Source organism: Bubalus bubalis, chromosome 14 (genome assembly GCF_019923935.1).
Source record: "Bubalus bubalis isolate 160015118507 breed Murrah chromosome 14, NDDB_SH_1, whole genome shotgun sequence".
In the NCBI taxonomy this organism is placed as follows: Eukaryota; Metazoa; Chordata; class Mammalia; order Artiodactyla; family Bovidae; genus Bubalus; species Bubalus bubalis.
This window is the reverse complement of record NC_059170.1, coordinates 21,721,969-21,741,458: the sequence shown is the minus strand read 5'-3', so window position 1 is coordinate 21,741,458 and position 19,490 is coordinate 21,721,969. Positions and strand designations below refer to the sequence as shown.

General features: G+C 57.3%; 1 protein-coding gene across 5 annotated transcripts in view; it reads right to left on the bottom strand.

The window, feature by feature from the left end:
* Positions 1-1,920: 1,920 nt before the first annotated feature.
* Positions 1,921-19,490, bottom strand: part of NOL4L (nucleolar protein 4 like) — a 131,579-nt gene continuing 114,009 nt past the window's right edge. For 4 of the 5 annotated variants that reach the window (XM_044927741.2, XM_044927742.2, XM_044927744.2 and 1 more), the window contains 7 exons: positions 13,577-13,854; positions 11,072-11,257; positions 10,806-10,997; positions 10,514-10,636; positions 9,898-10,096; positions 9,284-9,385; positions 1,921-6,534 (listed from right to left, as the gene is read on the bottom strand). In XM_044927741.2, coding sequence (XP_044783676.1) covers positions 6,314-6,534; positions 9,284-9,385; positions 9,898-10,096; positions 10,514-10,636; positions 10,806-10,997; positions 11,072-11,257; positions 13,577-13,854 — 1,301 coding nt within the window. In that variant the 3' untranslated portion in view covers positions 1,921-6,313. The remainder of the gene's footprint in view (positions 6,535-9,283; positions 9,386-9,897; positions 10,097-10,513; positions 10,637-10,805; positions 10,998-11,071; positions 11,258-13,576; positions 13,855-19,490) is intronic. The other variant, XM_025263667.3, reaches the window with a different exon arrangement.

Sequence of the window (19,490 nt, the reverse complement as noted above, 5' to 3'; positions counted from 1 at the left end):
TCATGTTCAGTCTGCTCGTGTGAAAGTCAGACCCTGCTTGAGAGGGGTGCTTGCATGTACATGTGTTCGTGTGTGTGTGTGTGTGTGTGTATACACTCAGTCCCTTGGGCCTCAGGGACTGAAGCATCTGCCTGCCCTGGGCCCTGAGAGGAGGCGGCCCTGGCTGTATGCGTGGGTGGGTGTCATTTAAATTGATGGAGCAGATAGGCTCTGTGACCCTGGAGGTTAATATTTGAAACCAAACAGTGCCAGTGATCTGTGCGTCCTCATGTCTTTGCACATCATTTTTAAAGCCTGGAATGAATGTCCCTTGAGAACCAGAAGGGGTAGATGGAAGTTCTGTAAGGAAAACGGTGACAGCTGTCAGTGCAGTGGTTCTTAACTCCATTGGGAACACACGAGTGGGAGCTCTGGACCTTCTTCCCCCAGGAGTGCACGTGCGTGCGTGCGCACACACACACACGCACGCACGCACGCACAAAGTGTTCTGTATTATTTCAGATGGGTTACGAGCACCCTGCACCCTGCCCTGGCAGCTGGAGCTCCTCACTGAAGAATGAAGAACCCCGCTGACGGACACTAAACCTAGTAAGAGCTGGGTTTATACAGAAAAGGGGAGAGAGGACTTTGCATCCCTCTGCAAGGGATTCTCCTTCAGTTTCCTGTAACTACTGAGCTTCCTCAATGCATTTAAATTACTTTAAAACTTCGTTACAGGCACAGTCTCCCACCCCCCTGGTCGAGTACACTGAGCTTCGCCTGCTCAGTCACTGAGTGGCCTTGAGCTCATTGTTGACGACAGGGACACCTGTTTGACGTTACGCTCTCCATGCCATACCAGTGCTCTGGAGCCCCATTTCAAGGAGCCAGACTGGAACCAGCCCTTCTCTGTCCACAAGCGTCTCCTCGGAACCCAGGGCCCGTACTGCTGTGACGCCACCTGGAGGTAAGTGCTTCCCACTGGGCCAGTGCAGACTCCGCGCCTGTGGCCCGCTGTGTTGTCCCAGGAGGGGGTGTGGGATTTGTGGTCCCAGGGTCTAGACTAGAACTGTGGACCCTTTTCCTTTTATCTATTTGATATATTTGGCTACTGCACAGTTGCACTTTTTTAAAAAAAGATTCTTTTGTCATTACAAAAAAATGTTTTCAGAACAACTGCCGTATAGTGTGTGTGCATGCATGCAATAGTAACAGTTGTATTTATGCTTTTAACTCATGCAGAATTGCGTTTAAACTTGTGACAATCGGGTTTGGCCCCAGTCAGTTGCTGCAAGTTTTCCTTAAAGTTTAACCTAATTATATGTAGAATGAAAAAAAAGGCAGCACACCAGTCAACGTCTTTGAAAGAAAAAGCAGCTCTTTTGCTTCCTTTAGGACGGGATCCCAGGTTTTGGTCAAATGGAGTGTCGAGGCCTGATGGTTCAGGACCAGGGACAGTGTTTCCTCGGTTTCCCCAGCCTGCGCTTAGAGACTGCCGCCTGAGTCTGGTTTCAGCCCATAGAAGAACTGCGCCCTTGCAGGGGATGGGCGTGGGGAAAGGATGGTTTGGGGGAAACGGCCACATCTAAGACCTTGCTGAGCACTGGCCACACTCAGGTGAGGCGTGCATTTGGCGTGCCCTCTTTCTCACCTGCAAGCGGGGCTAGAGCACCTCCCTGGGCAGGTGGCCACGAGACACGAGATTTCAATTTGGTGTGTGCCTGTGCTGAGCACGTGACGAGGACCAGGAAAGGTCCATTTCTTTCCCTTTCTGATGGGTGAGGTGCCAAAAAAAGTTCATTTGTTCAAAATCTAGCAAGGATCTTCTGTATGCTAGTTTATTGGCTACTGGTTGAAGGGGTTTTTTGGGGCCAAACAAGTTGGAGGGAACAGAACTGGCTGGCCATGCTCTTGTGGACAGGACACCATGGAAATAAAGCATTCGGTTTGTTATTCAGTGTTTATTAAGTAGATTCAGTCTTATATATGATATACAGATTCAAAAGAAAAAGGATTCCACATACTTATGAAATCAGTGCATTTAGCAAGTAATACCATGGAGATAACAGCTCGATTAACAGCTCATTGGTCTTTTGTTAAGTGAGGGGAGAGGGAGTTGGCCTGTGCTAGTCATTCCACAAACAAAACAGAATTGAGTTGCATCACATAGAGAAGACACATTCTAAGAATTAAAATATTAAGCCACATTTACTGGAAAAACTCACTATAGAGAACACAAATCATTTTTATAGAGCGTTGAGGAGGAAGTCCTCACCTGCTTAGAAGAGCCACGTTAAGTTGCATAGGTGCATATCTGTAAAAATATAATTTAGAGGTGAAGCCACTGACGAAGTAATTGAGTCACCTTTAGAAGTTGGTGCCATCTGCTGTTTGCCTTAAGTGCCATATGCTTCCTGTCTGGAGCCCCCTGCCCCTCCCCAGAGGTCATGCCTCTAGGGGACCCTGAAGAAATGCTTCTACCATCTGCATCGGAAAGTCTTAAAACTCATCTCAGGTAGAGAACTTGACCTCTTCCCAAATATGTCTAGGGATTGGCAACCCTGTTGGGTTGTCCCTGAACCTTGGGTGGCTTGATCCTAAAGGTGCTGTGAGTTAGCATGACCTCCCCATTCCCAGGCTGCCAGGAGAAGAGCTCTTTCCTCCCCAGCTCTGCGCCAAGTCCTGCTGTCCCATTTCACCAGTGCACGTGGTTACCCACCCGCAGCTGACAAGAAGTCTCCCTTCTGAGCCCTGCTCTTAAATGGACCACATGACACAGGCATATGGCCATCTGCCGCACAAAGATTTTTCTGAGCTTAGAAAAGTATTTTTCAGCAAATCTGAGTTCTGTGTGGTGTAGGGTTTTTGTTTTTGTTTTTAGGTGGAAACATAGGTAAAACGTGAGAGGTTTTTGTTTTGTGGCTTTGCTAAGCAGATGAGCTCAGTGAGGTGCACCTTCCTCCTCGGGAGCGAGTCTTGCAGGACACACAGGGACTGGGGCATCTGTACATGTAAACAGTACACTTTCACTGAGTCCAAAATTAGGAGCAAAAATACAAAGGTTCACATTGGTCTTAGGTAGATACAGGCGAAAAAGGACTGAGCTGTTTAGCTCATAAACAACAAAAACAAAGTTTCTAAAGCACCACTAAATTATATAAAAATCAGACCATGGACGGATTGAAACTGGTATTCTGGTGAAATACTTTACTATCTTGTAAAAAGTTTTACAAAAAATTACAAATTAAAAGTATCAACCCTCTGAGTTCAAAGCAGCATTTTGAAAATGAACTGGTAGTTAATCCTATAACCACCCCTGGAGTGGAAAGTGGCCCTTGGGGATTGGGATGGCTGGGTTCCTCCTGTTTGAAATCCTCTAAAACCTTTCTAACCCCCTGCCGGTCCCCCTCCCCCTCAACACTGTCCTTGGGTATAAACTGAGGGGTGACGACGAAATGAACTGTAGATGGGTTATACTCTTACTGGTCTACTAAGATGATCCACCACTAAGACCAAATCCCCACTTCTCCTCTGATTCCAACCTTGTGGGATTAGCCCCCTGCAAAGACTCTGGAACTGGTGTACTACTCTAGCGTTTCCTTTTAAACTTAGGATCCCAAATCATCAATCTGTGCCCTGAGGCCCTCCGTAAGAACTGGCTGTGGGCGCTCCCTCGGGGAGAAGGCAGTCCCCGGGGTGGGGGAACAGCAGCGAGCGAGGTTCAGCAGAGCCAGCCTTTGGTGCTCTCCCAAGTCAGGAGGAGAGGGACGGGGTTGACGCTGTGTCTTCTAAAACAAAAACGAAACTGAAGAAGTTCCCTGACTGGACTAGCTAATGGAATATCCTATTTCCACACAGTAACTTGCTCCTGATCCTGCCATCACGAGAGCTTCACCAGGAAGGAGCCCACCAAGAGGTGGGGTCAGTGTGACGGGACCCACTGTCCTGGAGGGGCTCTGGAAGCCCCAGTGGACCCCGACCACTAGCACTCATTTCCTCTCTCTGACACACACTGAACCTACGCTGTTTACAGCAGCGCCCAGGCTGCTGAAGGTGGTCAGTTAGGACAAGCTTGACTCAAAACCACGGCTCCACACTGTAGCCTATACTGATCTTCACATTGAATCCCTTGTGTCGGGGGTGGCGGGAGCCCCTTCCCCAATCTTTCTCACTCCTGTCTCTTAAGAGAAGCGAACCATTAGTGCCTGGCCCGGGTACTGCCTCTGGGAGGAGAAACGACATGTTAAGCAGTTGATGTCAAGAATTCTAAGTAAGGCGGCGATTGTCTCTGCCAGTTTTCAACATTAAGATTTTCACAAATTGCCTGGGGTAACATTTTGCAAAAGATCTACTGATTCGTAGTATCGTTCACACACAAAAATAAATATTTACATAAATTCAAACGTCCGGGAGTAGTACTGAGCAGGTGAGGGCTGGACGTGTGGACGCTGGGGTGTGGGGGTGGCCTCGGGCACCGGGGCTTGTGCTGTGCTGAGGGCGGCAGGTCTCGGTGTCCTGACCGGAGCCTGGGAACTGGTCAGATGGAAGGCAGAGGTGGTGTGGCCGCGTGGGGTGCTGGAGGCCACTTGAGAGAGAAAAGGCCACCCTCAACCTCCAGGGGCTGGAAGCAAGCAGGGGGGCAGGACCCCCCTGCCCTTCCGACTTTCTGGAATCCGGGGCCCACAGCTCAAGTCCTGGATCTGAGGAGGGGGAGGCGTCCTCCCTGGAGCCCTCTCCCTACCCCTCCTGAGGGCGGTCTGCCACAGTGCCGGCAGGCGGCTGGCTGCAGAAAAGCTGGTTTGGGAGGGGGTGCCTGCTTTGGGGTCGAGTGGCTCTCGATCCTAGGGTCCCCTTGGCCCGGGCTCCCCTGGGACCTCTTTGCTCTGAGGGAGGAAAGGCAACAGAGGGCTTCTGCCATCTGGGCAGGGGCGGGCAGCAGAGAGCTGCTGTCATGGCTACGGAGTGTTGCACGGAGAGGCCCTGCGGGCCTTGTGAGGTCTGGGCAAATCCCTGGTTTTAGCAGCACTGGTAGGTATTGCACTGAGCAAGAGGAAGTGCCTATTGGGGAGGAAGGAAACCAGGCCAGCCTTTTGTTTGCCCTTTCTCACACTCCAGGGATTATGGGTTTCTTCTAGGACTGGCCCCTTCAGAAGGGCTGATCCTTGGAGAACCCCAGTGGCTTCTCCATTTCTCTGATGGTCCCTTTACTCCAACCACGGGGCAGGGGGGAGGGAGCTGCAGTCTGCCTGGTAGCTCACAGCTGCCTTTTCTGACAGCCAGGGTCCGTGAAGAAACCAGGGGCCCTTCGAGGCTGCAGGTGTCCGAGGGGCCAGAGCCTGTACAGAGAAGTGTGCAGACCTGGTCCCTGGGGCAGGCTGAGGGCAAGGGCCCTGCTGACCAGCTGCCATCTCCCAGCTCTCTGTCCCGTCAAGCGCCGAGGCCAGGGGACAGCCAGTGGCGACTCTCGTAGGCCAAGGTCCTCCCGGGGCTCCAGCTCCTGGCCTCCCCTTCTGGACTTAGCTCCCGGGCAGATACCCTTGGAGGGGAGGTGGGAGACGGCCGTTCAGAACGGGCTCAGGGCACACCCTGGAAAAGCCCACGCTGGAGTGTGAGGTAGAATACGGGTGACCGTGTGCCTGGGGCGTCTGTGTGGGGGGGGGTGGGGTGGGGAGCCATTTTTTTCTCTTTGCTCTGCAGTGGGTGTGGGTGAGGCCCTCCTGCTTGGCGGTGCTGGGCACTCAGGGCCGGCTGGCCCGGTGCCCCCGCCACCCCGCCCTGCCGGCCCCCAGCCCACGCCAGTGTAGTGATATGGAACGTTAGGTCACAGGGACACAGCCTTCTGATCAGACACACACAGACTGGCAATCTGTACAAACACAAAAGAATCCATTTTCAGAAAAATAAATTACTAAGGGGAGAGGAAGAAAGGGTCCACTTTGTTTTTCTCAATAAATATGCGATTCTGCTCACCTAAGACTTGAAAGGTAATTATCTGGGGGTGGGGGGGGTCTAACATCAGGGCCCACGAAGATGATTCTACATAGAGCTGTGGCCCCAGCGCCTCGTTGGGGAGGAGGAGCCCAGCCCTTCCGAAGCTGCCCCGTTGGCCTCTTCCAAGCAGGTCAGAGCACCCGTGTGGTGAGATTCCAAAAAAAAAAAAAAAAAAAGTGTCCTTGTGCCCAGAGTCTCAGGCGCTTGGAGTGTGGCTTAGAAACAGCTCTTTTGGATCCACCTCTTTCAAAAAACAAAAGGTACCAAACTGGTGAGGCGGGAAGCCGGTCCAGGGCTGGGAGAGCCTCCTTCCCTAGGGTAGTGCACTCCACCAGCCGCAGGGTCAGTTCTGCTGCAAAATGAGGTTTTCCAGTTCATCTGCCGAGCGCAGCAGGAAGGCGGCGGACTCTCGGTAGCCGGCGATGAGCTGCCGCACGGCGCTGATCTCGGTGGGGCTGAGCTGGGCGGTGGGCATGGTCCGGCTGGTGCTGTTGCTGGAGGGGGTGGGCGTGGGCGTGGTGGAGGTGGTGGAGGCCCCGCCTTTCATGCTGAGGTCCGTGGGCCCTGCAGAGAGGGGAGCCAGGGTAAGGTGAGGGGCATCCTTTCCTCTCTCCGGGGGCCCCGAGACCCTCATCTGTCTCCATGGTTGTGCCCCTAGTGCTTCAAAAGGGTGGGCATGTGAGGGTCGAAAGGTAAGATGAGACCCAGAGGTACCCTCCAGAGAAATCACTTCTCCTTTGCTTGTGAACAGTGGCAGCTAAGAGGGAGCCTGCAATCTAACTGAAACATACAGGGGAGGTGTGCGGGTTTGGGGGAGGGGGTTTCTCTCTGTCTTTCCCAAATAGCTCTACGGGGTGGGCTGTGGGTTTGGAGTCAGAAACCTGGACCGGCAGCCTGTTTGGCCACTCCAGGCAACTCCTAACTGCCATGGGCCCCCGGCCCTCAGCTGCACCACCAAGAGGCTGTTGTGGGGCTGAGCCACGCTGGTGAACCATGGCTCACGAGCAGTGAGGCCGGGCTGCTCAGCCTATGGGAGGGCCACTGGGAAAGGGCTTCCAGGAAACACAAAAACGCCTGAAATTTGAAGAGCATTCTTTCCAGGCATTCAGCAAGAAGAAAGCCAAAGGAGAGGGTCTGGAGCTCAGTGTAGGAGTTGGAGCTTCCCCGGGAAGTCTTTTCTCACTCAACTAGGTCCCTCTGCCCTGCCCTGCCCTGCCCTGCGCTGAGGTTCACATGGGTGTTTGAGGCTGTTCTCCCTGATAAGCCAGCTCCTCACTACCCCATTGGTTCTGACAGCTGGTTTCACTCATCATTGCATCTACAGTGGCAGTTTTTTTTTTTTGTTTTTTGCTGCGCCACAAGTCTTGTGAGATCTCAGTTCATGACCAGAGATTGAATCCATGCCACGGCAAGGAGAGCCTGGAATCCTAACCACTAGACCACCGGGAGCTCCCTACAGTGGCAATTTTTATGTTGCTATAGAGATAGACAAGCTTGGCACTGGAGACACAGACTGGAAGTAACATCTTGGGAGCAATTTTGGAAACGACTATCGGTAGTGGGAACCTGCTTCAGCCCCCAAATGGGGAAGGAAGTTGGAGTCTAGGATGGGATGGTTTGTCACATGGGGCTATTTCCTGTCTAACCAGAGAATAGGGATGCCATAAGTAGGAGGTCCTAGGAACTGGCTTGCTAAGGAACATGCTTGGAATTGAGGGTCGAGGGAAGTCTATTAAAATGCAGGAAGGAGGACTGGAGGTGTGAACTGCTGGGAAGAGCAGCCAAGCAGGTGGCTGCCGCCTACAGTGGTGGCTGCCGGGACAGGCTGGAAGCAGGCGGGGACTCGGCACTGGGTCCTGGCTGTGGCAGGGTTAGGTGCCCTCAGGACACTGCCTGGGGATGGCAGCGGAAGGCCAGAGGCGCCTGCCACATCGGTGTGAGCTGGCCCTGGGCTTCCTCTCTTTCCTCCCTCCACCCCCAGGCATGGCCCTGTTTACTCCTGGGCTCAGAGCTGTCCTTCCGTCTTTCCCTGGGGGCCCTTGTTACTCAGGGTGTTGCTAGAGGGTAAGTTCCCCAGCACCCCAGGGAAGACAGGCGAGCCTCAGTCTTATCTGGGCTGATCTGGGTTCCCTGATCCACTCATGAGCTAAGTGAGGGGCTCTAACCCACAGACAGCACTGCCCAGCCAAGACGCCAGACTGACCGACCCCACGCTAAGGGCTGTTGCTGGGAGGGCAGTGGGACTGGGGCTGCGTGCGGTGTTCTTCCAAGTCCTGGGCCCAAACAGGATGTGGCTGCCCCAGGCAGGAGGTCAGCAAGCAGAACCTGGCTTCTGTGACCTCACTGCCCAGCCCATGCCTAAGGAACCAGGGGAGACTGAGCTAGTGGCCTGCCTTGAAGCCTCTCCGGCAAGTGTGAACAAGCAAGTAGAGAGGTGGAGAGCCCTGGCAGCTGTGCCCTGAGACAGGCCCTGCTGTGTGGCACCAGGTGGGGGCTTACCACCATTGCCTGCCGCCTGAGAAGGGCTCTCCCTGGGCACGACAGGGACTCTTAACTTCCCTGCGGCAGCTCCTTCTCTAGACCCACTCTAACCGGGTCCCCACGCAGCAGGGCTGTTGGACAGTGCTTCTTCCTGGAAGGAAAGCAGCCCGCCTGGGACAGCCCTCCCTACCCTGCCTGCAGCCGGCCACTCTGGCCTCAGCCTCAGGGATTAGGGCCAGGCAGCCTCTTATTTTAGGTTAAGAGGCATTAGGAAGGATGAGAAGTTAAGCCCAGGCAGGAATCCTTCAGGGACCCTCACATATTTCCCAGTGGTGGGGAGCAAGGGGAATGGCGGGTGCCTGAGCTCTCTGCCATGGGAAGGGACCCGAGAGGGGTCTCCCTCCTGCGGCCAAGGACAAGGGCTTGAGAGGAAATCTCAGGCACATTCGGCCAAGACCTAGAACCAGAGTTCCCTGGCCTGTGGGCGGCACCTTCCTCTAACCTACTCCTCAAGCAGCGGCTTGCTGTCACCAGCTCTTCCTCACCTCTGAATGCCCCAAAGCACGCTGCTTTGGCCTCCTGGCCTCCACATTAAAATCTCACCACAAGGGTGGACAGCACAACTCACAGCCTCCTTTGCTTTGAGCCTATCTGTGGCTCCCACCACACATAGAACAAAACCCGAATGCCTGACCCAAGAAGCCCCAGGATCGCCCCCAGCCGCCCTTGCCAGCTCCCAGGCTGCTCTCCATGGGGGCATTGTTCTTCCCCAGTCGCTCCCACCCCCAGGCCTCCGTTTGAAAGGGCCCAAGGCCCCCACTCAGGGCAGCACCTGGCTCCATGGGGAGGTTTGTATCTTTGGGGGGCTGTTTCTCTCCGACACTGATCTGTGTCCCGTCTGCATCAGTCACCTGGGAAGAGTTACAGAGAGCACCTGGGGGTGGAGAGGGGATAGATGGCAACCCACTCGCTGCCCCCAGGTGACCTAGACGGGGCCCCACCGTGCTCCCTTGAACCTTCATCTCACACCTGAGGTCGTGATGAAGGCTCCCCTGAACCTTCATCTCACACCTGGCCTGGTGGGGGAGGTGACCTGCCTGGGGCTGAATCCTGGCTCTGCCATCAACGCTGGGAGACCTGGGCACAAGACCTGGTCATTTTCAGTAAGACGAGTGCCATGTAAAGCGCTGGGACTCTGCTTGCAGTGGCGGGCGGGGGCAGGGAACCAGGGAGAGGCCCAGCAAGCCTCCTGGGAGGCGAGGGGAGTGGTAGGTAGTGGTTTATTTTAACCTTGCCTTCCAATCTGAGGACGGCTAAGATGACAGGATGGGGAGGGTCCCTGTAACACAGAGGAGTCACTTTGCCGGCAGCCTCTGTCCCCACCCTCCCCCCTGCCCCCACCAGGCTGCTGGTCAGGGGGCGCAGAGCCTGGTGTCCCACACTCACCATTACTGTGATTTCCTGTTTGGAGGGAGGCAGGAGGCTGCAGGTTGCTGCCCAAGGCCCCGTAACCACGGTAACTGTAGTTGAGGCCACCGTTGACGTACACAGGGTCCTGGGAGTAGGAGGCTGGCAGTGAGTAGGTGGAGTGGGTGATGGCTGTGGAGTCCCGGGAGTGCTGCTTGTCCAGGGCTATGGGCTCGTCCTGCGGGGCGGAAGGGAGGTGCTGGGGAACCTCAGAGGCAGCCAGCCCTGACCAAGGTTCCTGGACGGGGGGTAGACAGTGGCCCCAGATTTGCTGGGACTCAGTGTGGGGACCTGCAGAGCTCTGCCTCTCTCCCTGGCTGCCTTGCCCAGGGCCTCCCCCAGACTCCCATCTCTCGTCTGTGTTCCAGGCAGATTTGATCTGTTCCTGCCTGGCTGAAGACCCTCTTGGCGCTCGAGATGAAGTCCAGAGGCCCTTCTGAAGTCTGCAAGGCCTTTGTGTCTGGGCTCTTCGGCCTCCCCGCCCGCCCCAGCACCTCCCTGTCTGAAGATGCCCTCCCTACTCCCATTGCACCCGGGGCCTGGGACCTGCGGGGTGGCTGTGGACGCCCCCCAGCAGCTGGCAGCAAGCAGGCACCTGAGAGGACTGGTAGATCTCCAGGCGCATCCTTTTGGCTGCTTTTCTCGTCTCGCTCTCGCAGGCAGCTGCCAGGATGTTTTCTGCCATGGCCGAGGTCAGGTGGGGAGGTGTGGGTCTGGTCTGCAGACAGAAATGGGGATGGAGCCACAGTTGGGGTGCAGAGACCCCTGGCGAAGAGGTGGGCAAGGCAGGGCTGGGGTCTGAGCTCCTCTGTGAACCGGAGGCCACAGTGTCTGCTTCCAGAGGTACTGGAGCGGGGCTGGAGGGGTGGGGGATGCTGGGGGCTCACCATCTCCATGCCATTCTTCTTCATGCGCCGGCAGGACTTGAGGTACGTGCGGATGCGCTTGCGGGCCCGTTCCTGGAACTCAGGGAACTGCCGGCTGCACGACTCGATGATGGCCTGGATCTTCTCCTTGGGCTGCTTGGAGATGGGCACCATGCGGTCCAGGTTCTCATCCACGAAGAGACGCACGAACATCTGCGGAGGACACGGGCGGTGGGCAGGGCTGGCCTGCTGCGCCCCCGCCCCGGCCACCCCAGGCGAGCACTCACGTTGAAGGCCTTGAGGCGCTCAGGGTCCATGCCCTCCGAGTCGTTCATCTTGTCATTGTCCTCATGGTCGTCGTGGTCGTCGTCGTCGTCATCTGCCGTGGGGGCCCGGCCCACGGTCAGGTCCTCAGGGCAGCCACTGACCTCGGTTTTGATGGAGTCATAGCTCCCCGAGCTGTAAGGGGGGGACTGAAGAGGCCAGGGCAGGGGGTCAGGTCACGGCGAACAGGACTGGGGGGTTTGGGCACACCCAGCTGCCCCATGAGCCACGATCCGAGGTCCTGAGCAAGTCACTTTCCTTCCTGCTCCCTTCACCTCTGAAGTGGGGACAGTGACGCGGCCGCCCCTCTCTGGGCGGCTGTAGGTAGGACCCCCAGAACTGATGCCCTGGAGAAGCTCACTGGACGGGGTCACAGCACCCACACCACGACCTGCCTCCTCGTGCAAGGGAAAGGCAGACACAGAAAGGATTCCTGCCACCAGCCAGCCTCTTCTGCTTGTGCCAAGATCCATTCTGGCTTCAGGGTTTTCCTCCCTTGTCCCCAAGGGGCTGCAACCCCGAGCTGACAACCGAGCTGTCACAAAAGCAGCGAATGTGCTGTCTGTCGGGGATGGGGAACAGATGGGCTGGGAGAGAACCAGCCAAGGAGACGGCCATCAGCCAGAGCATCCCCACAGTTCCCAGGCTGGGCTTCTCCCGTCTGCCGCCACCCCCGGAAGTCACCGGGAGCCTGATGCAGAGCCCGTGTGTAGAAAGAAGAGAGGGAACCAGGCCCAGCCCACGGGGCAACCACCCTGTCCTGCAGCAGGAGCAGAGACGGGACCCCTCCCCTGCCCTCCAGAATAAGGAGCCCTTCCCTAGCTCCCTGCTTTTCCCCTCTTTTTCATCCTTTACAGCTTAGTTCCCATCCTGTCTCCTGCCCTCTGCCACACATGCTCTGGTAAGGCCAAAGACCACTGTTGTTTGCCTTTTAGAAAGTTTGTGGCTTTGGCGCGTCCTGACCGGCAGTGTCCTGGAGACACGGTCTCTGCCCTTACGGAGGATAGCTTCTAGTAGGTGGCCAGCCCCCGGAAACAGATCAGACCCTGCCACATGGCTATACAGTGGCCCAGGTGGTACCCAGCTTTTGCTGATGAACAAGCAGATAAAGACAGACACTGCCACCGCCAGCCTCCATGTGACCACACCCAGCAGGGCCAGCCCTCCCAGGGTCCCTGGCCTTGTGCCCATCTCTCGATCACACCTAGTACCCACCACACTAGTCTCTGAAGGGCCAGGGACAGCCAGGTCCTCTGGCCTCCTGCCAGGCTGTGTCAGACTCGCACAGGAGGGTCAAAGGTGCCATGGGTCAGTCACATTCCCAGGCGCTCCTTGACGGATCCTCAGGGTGAGAGGAGACAGACTGTAGGTGACACTCACGCTCCCATCTCACGGCAGCCACCTCACGCGTGCCGGCTCTCTGCCTGCCGTGCAGAGGCTGTGCCTGCCACTGGGACCCAGTCAAAGAGGGGAGGACGGGGACTTCCCTGGTGGTCCAGTGGTTAGGACTCCACACTTCCAATGCAGGGGGCACAGGTTTGATCTCTGGTCGGGGAACTAAGATCCTACATGTCACAGAGCTCAGCCAAAAAATAAATTAGAAAAATAAAAGTGGAGGGGGAGGACGATGCGCTGCCAGTCCTGGCTCCGTGGCCTGGGCTCGGGTACACTGACCGTATGACGAATGTATAGAGACTCTTGTATAGAAACATCCCACGAGAGATACCACTGCAGGCCAGCACTGGTACCCACCCTACACCCCCTGCAGAAAAGGAAGCAGGCCCCGGGAGGAGAAGGAACCTGGACAGGGGCCTCGCTGGAGCCCAGGAGAGTAGGGGTCTGAGAAGGCACCTCTGGCCCCCCAGCTCTGGCAGGAGAAAATGCCCTCTCCTCGGGGTAGCTCCCACACCCAAGGCCACGCTGCAGATCTTAGTGGTCTGGAGGTGACCTGCAGAAGTAACAGGAGAAGGTGGGGGAGGCCAAATGGGGGGCATCTATCTGCCCCCCTCAGACTGGTCTACTGGATTTTATACCTCCATGTCCCTGAGGCCACCAAGGCCTCAATCTGCACCATCTGTAAAATGGGGACAAGCTTGCAGACCAGTCAGCAAATGGGAAGCCTGGGGCCTCTGCTGAATGAAGCCTGCTGCTGCTCTTAGGGTCCACAGCGGACCCTGCTATGGAGGCAGAGCGGCCAGGCCACAGGTCCCTCCCCACCTCCACTAGGGCCCAGGCCAACAACCTCACTTCACAGATGGGGATGCAGGCGGAGAAGTGAGGGGCTTGCTCCCGTTTCAGGCCCTCCCCAGGCAAATGATGGCACAGTGGCCACGGCCACCACCCTGCCTCCGCTGGTGGTGGCCACAGCCCTGGGTAACAGGTGATTTCACATCAGCCTCGCACAACCCTGCCGTGTATGCAGGAGTGGCCAAAGCTCACAGCTGTGGGGAGCCCACAGCCCCACACACCTCAGGGGTGGTCTTCACCCCATACTTGACGCGGCTCCGCAGTCCATCGGCGCCACAGCCATCAGAGGGGTAGGAGGGCGTGCCCAGAGTGGAGCCCTGCGGGAGCTTGTCACACAGGTTGATGGGCTGATCCTCGGCGCTGGCGGTGAAGTCCATGGGGGCCACGGTGCCGTTGCCGTTCATCTCGGGGAAGGCCGGGTCTCCCTGTGTGCTGCTGGAGGTCGAGGGGTTCAGGGTGGAGGAGCCATTACCGCTGCCGCTCTCAGAGGAGGAGTCGTCTGGAACGAGAGGCCTGGATGTGAGACCCCACCCCAGCACCCACCAGCCCCCGACACACGCCCAGGTATGTGGCAGGGCAGCTCAGGGAAGTGGTACTTGCCCCGTGTAGTCCTCACAGGCATCCCTGGGCAGGAGAGCATTGCTGTCCCTGCTGGAGGCTCCAAGCCTTACCCCAGCCCCAAGGTGGGGGGCAGGGTCCCGCTGCCAGAAACCGGTGCCACCAGGAACAGAGCAGCCAGTGTGCAGGGCATGGTGGCCTCCTGCGGTCCACCCCCACAAACGCCACATTCAGCTGCGAGGGCCTGGGATGAGCGGCTGCAGCCTCCAGTCTGATCCACCCAGTACTGGCGCAGAGGTCCTCTGACACCCCTGGCTCACTACTGCCTAACCCCTTCACACCCTCTTCCCCACGGGACACGTCCCCACCACCGCAGACCCTGGAATTTCTCCACCCGCTGACTTGAGGGATGGCTCCACTGTGACACCCCTGCTCCTGGCAAAGCAGGCCTGGGCCCAACCCTGGCCAGCCCGTGTAGACACAGACCTGCCTCCCCGCATGGCCACACGACACTGGACACCCAGAGCCAGGGCTGCAGGGGCTCTGTCCATGGCACCTCAATGGGCCATCCCGCCTCTCCTGCGGCGACAGCCCTACAAAGCCCTGTGGAGGGCGCCCCCTGCTGCAGAGAGCACAGCATTGTCAGGGAATCCAGGACGACAAACTTAAAACTCGGGGGCTAGACCTTTCCGATGAATTTCAGGCTCCTTTCCCCGACCCTGCCCCCTGCCTCCTGCTTGGTCAGCTGAGAAGGCAGACGCCCAAGCTACAGTCTAGCTCCCAGGGTTACTGTCAGGTGAGTACCGCGTGGTTCCTGGTGGCGCCCAGGTGCCCAAGCGGCTCTGCACCTGCCACCAGGGTGGGTGGGGGAGGGGCGGCCGCAGGGAGCCCTGACCGCATCCCAGGACACCCCTTCCCCCCGGGCAGGGTCGTGCACGACCCCACCCCCACCCCTCCCAGCCAGCAGATTATGAAGATTTAGTCCTTGGTGCTGGGCACTGGGCACGCGCACCTCCCGAGCGTCCCCATGGCGACCGAGCGGCTCTAGTGCGCCAACCAATCGCTGGCCTGCCGGTTGCCCAGGGGTGGGGCCAGGCTGCCCATCAAGCAGCCAAGGCCCAGGGCGGAGGGGGATGGGAAGGCCTCCGCGCAGCGGCACCCCTCCCCCTCGGCTGCCGCAGGTCCCCTGGGCCAGGCTGCCCCTCCTTCTCCTCTTTCTCTGGGCAGTCACTGCTCCCTCCATCCTCCTGCAGGGCCGCTCCAGGCTCTACTCAAGGCCGCCCCACAGATCCCCACCTTGCTCAGCTACATCCCCGAGTCCCCAGGCCAGCCGCCCTGCTACCCTCTGGAAGTTCACCTCCCATCCCCTCCTCCTCAATCACAGATGGGTCTGGTTTTCTTCTGACAGTGAATCCAGTGACCAATCTAGACATTTGTGGGATAAACAAACTTGCCAGCAGTATTTATTGAGCACCTACTGCATGCTGGCCCAGTCCCAAGCTGAGAAGCAAAGCAGTGACTATGGCCAAGAGGCCAGTCCTCCTGAGGGCACAAGATGCTCACTGCTGAAACACATGGGAAGTGAATGGGCTGCCAAACTGCCAAGCCACACCCACCCCCCACCTTCCATCTAGTCTTCTTGGCTGAGTTCCCTCCAGCACTCCAGCTTCCCTTGGTCACACCCTTGCACCTGTCTCCACCCTTCCCTTTCCCAGCACCAGCCCAATTATCACTCCCCTAGTCCCCACCTTCCTGTTGCCCACAGCCTGCCCAAGGAGAGTTTGCACTCTTGCCGGTGTGTTCTTGGTCCCATGACCTCTGCAGCCTCCCCCAGCCCAGGTCCCACTGTACTGGCCACTGCTGAACCTCACAGCTCCAGGCCTCTGTTAATCTGCCTGCCTTGTTGTGTCCAGCTCAGTAAATGTGAGTCCACCTTTACTGGCTGGCCCAACGCTGCCTTCTCAGAGCAGACCTCCTCCCTCCGCGGTCCCTGGGAAAAAGGTACTCACAGACCCGACCCCAGCCTGTGCCCAGCCCTCCGAGGGATACGTCATGCCTCCTCAACCAGCTCAGGTGCAGACCTGAGAGCTGCCCACCTCCCCCCCAGGGCTCAGCCTAGCTGCTGGAGAAGCCCAACATCTGGGGTTTTGGGAGTCTCTGCCAGGGCCCAGGAGATGGAGGGCAAGGATCACACGTCCATCCTGGCTGACCGTCTGAGCTCCCCTGAGCTCTGGCCAGTGCCTATTCTTAGCCCACCTGGCAGGCGTGACTTCACACCCTGCACCACTCTATAACCAGCCACTTGCCTGACCTCAGAGGGCCTAGCCTTCCTCCTCTGGAAGAAGGGGTTGCTTGGAGGTCAGTGGGTACCACACCAGGCACAAAGGGAGCCAATGTCACAATGCTCAGCCTGGGCATCAGGCCCAAGGCCTCCTGACACATCACAGTGGGCATGGGCCCAAGAGGTGGCACCCCAACTGCCTACCTCCCAACCAGATTCTCTCCAGGGAGGAAGGCCCCTCTTGCCCTGCGCATCTCCAGGCATGAGCATGAAGGAGGCTTGGATGCTACGAGGATGCACGTGTGTGCGTGTGTATGTGTGAGTGTGTGTTTTCCCAGGCCCTCCAGCTCAGGAGCCCAGGGTGCTGGCCTAGACTCGAGCTCCCAACACCCTTACCCCAGGGCTGTGCACCTCACCTGCCCACCCAGGGAGTCACAGGCAGTGGCTCCAATGGTGGCACAGCCCCTCCTCCGAGGCAGATGCCACCCCAGTCTGGCAGGGAAATGGCTGAGCAGATGAGACCCACAAGGCCAGGAGTCTGGACCTTGTGCAGCTATGTATTCCAAGTTTTTAGAAGAAAACCGGAAATAGGAACCGATGTGTAAATATCCAGGTTTTTAAATATTGGTGACTGACTCACAGTGTTTACATTTTGAAGAAACTTGCTGGACAAACAGACAAACCAAATGTGGCCTAATTATGCAATGAGATATTCGGTCATAAAAAGGAATGAAATTCTGATACATGCTACAACATGGATGAACTCTGGAAATGATAGCATCAAGTGAAATGAGTCAGACACAGCCGGACAGATATTGAAAGAGGACACACGTGCAATATCAATATCGAGAATTGTCACATCCACAGAGAATGAGAATATCTGGGGTCTCAAGGGGCTGGGTTTGGGTGGAACAGAGTTACTGCTAAATGGTTGCAGAGTTTCTATTTACAGTAATACGAACTCTATCTTGGAAATAATGTGCGCTGGTTACACACCATGGTCAGTGTACTTAATGCTGCTGAACTGTACACTTAAAAATGGTTACAAAGTGGCAAATTCTGTTTTACACAATTTATCACCACAAAAAATTCCCCCAAAGCAAAACAAAACAAAAATCCTGGAGGAGGCCAGTGGGCCCCAGTTTACAAGCTCCACCTGCTGCCACCCCATGGACCCTCAGGCCAAGCCTTTCCCACCTCCACTCTGCACCTGGGGGCCGGGAAAGCCAGCCACACACACAGAGGCCACCTCAGGGGGCACAGGTGAGTCACAAGCAGCCCCCCCACCTCAACCCATCACGCCGCCCTCAACCTGCTCACAGACTGCCTGCAACTCTGCTGACTGGGAGGCCACGGGCTTTAGGCAGAAGGCAGGGGCTGCGTGTCCCTGCAGATGCCCCTTCGCCTCCTTTCAAAATGGTGCCATGTCAGTAAAATAGGATTTATAAGGTGTAGACAGTACCCAACACAGCAAATCGGTGCTGAAGAAAAAGACAGACAACTGGTTCCCTGACCGCAGGCTTTCTCACTTTGTAACACATACTCTCCCAGACTGGACTGTGGGTTTCCGGGGGCCCCTCAGAGATCAGCTTGGTGCCAGATCTGAGGTGGGCAGGTGAAGGGAGGTGGGGGAAGGACAGGGCCACGAAGACACTGCCCCTGTGCTCGTCCCTCCCTTCCTCGAACACCTGCTGGGCGTCAGGCCTGTGTGAGGCACTGGGGACACAGCAGTGGAAAGAAGGGGGTGCTTGCTGTCCTCTAAGGAGCAAGAAACCAAATGGGGTCCATAGGACTCTGGGCTCTGGGGAGAGCCTTGTGTGCTTCGTGTCCTTGATCCCTGTCCCTGCAACCCCTCCTCCTCTGCGGCGAGCTCAAGGCCTGAGTTCCAGACCAGCCCTCTGTGGAGCTCCCCCCAGGGAGGGGGAGTCTAGAGTGGGTGCTGTGCAGGAGGGAGGCAGGGTAGGGTTTCTGGAGGAAGTAGCCCATGGAAGAAGCCTCTAAGAACAGCACTGAGAAGGTCAGGGGCAAGTGCAGAAGCCCTCTAAGGCCAGCAGGGTAAAGGAGCTGCTGGGGGTGAAGTGTTATCTGTCAATGCCCCCCCACCAACCCCGGCAGTGGCTATCTATGATCCAGCCGCAGCCCTTGGACTGAGTTCAAACCCCCAAACTGAAGCCAAACCCTCCCCAGGCCTCCTGCTGGGCCCTCCTTGCAGCGCCCCACCCCCACCCCGTCCCCAGATGTTGCCCCATCCAGCTGTGCCCTGGCCTTGGCACTTACTGTCCCCTCTTCTCAGGACACTCCGTGTTCCCTCCCACTGCAGGGCTTTGCTGAAAGGTCACCTTCTCAGTACGACCTCCCTGCCCCCACACTGACACACTGACTCCTTTGCCCAGTTTTCCAGCGCATTTATCACCTCCTCACATGTTCTGTCTGTGGTCTGTGCCCAGCCCCCCTTGTCAGCTGCCCCAGGTTGTTCCTGTCTCTCCAGAAACCACAGCCCTCTCCCTTTGGCAAGGGCACCCCGTGTCTCCCAAGGGTGAGCCTATGCCCCGAGCCCAGCCGGTCAGCACAGTCCATCACAGCAGTCCGCGATGGGCCCACGGAAGTCAGTCCAGGGGCATCTGCAGAAACGAAGAAATACTCTGCCATCAGCCCAGGGGTTGCAGAGCTCACTCAGCAGGGAGCCCCAGCAGGGCTGACAGGCCAGCACAGACCAATCCCTGCAAAATCCATCCGTGCCTAAAGCCAAAGAAAGCCCTAGACTTCTGGTTACAGGACCCAATGATTTCCTTAACTGCAAAAGCTGGCTGGAGGCAGGTCGCATCATGTGGGCCTGGTCTGGACTCGGAGTAATCCACGGTTCTAGCCCTAGGAGGGCCCAGGGGAATGGAGCCTCCCCCCCCCTCCTCCCGGGGCTCTCTCCTCATCATGGCCCTCCCTAACCCCAGGAGAGGCCAGCGGCAGGGCCCACCGCCAGCACCCTAGCACAGCCTCGGCCCAGAGACCTGCCTGTCACTGTCTGGGGAAAGAAGGAACAGGGAGAAACATCAGCATCGCAGGCCAGGGCAAGCAGGGTTCTGATCCACTCGCAACTCTTGCCTTGCCCACCACCCTCTCCAAAAACAATGTGATTTAAGGGAGACACGGTCATGGACCCAAACCCGTGCCCAAAGGAGCGGTGCTGGGGGAACAGGTGCAGGGCCTTGCTGCCTCCTGACCTTGGGCACAGCCCGCCTCCCTAGCTCCTCTTATCTGCAGTCTAGGGAGTTGCCGCTGACGCCCTCTCGGGCTCTGAC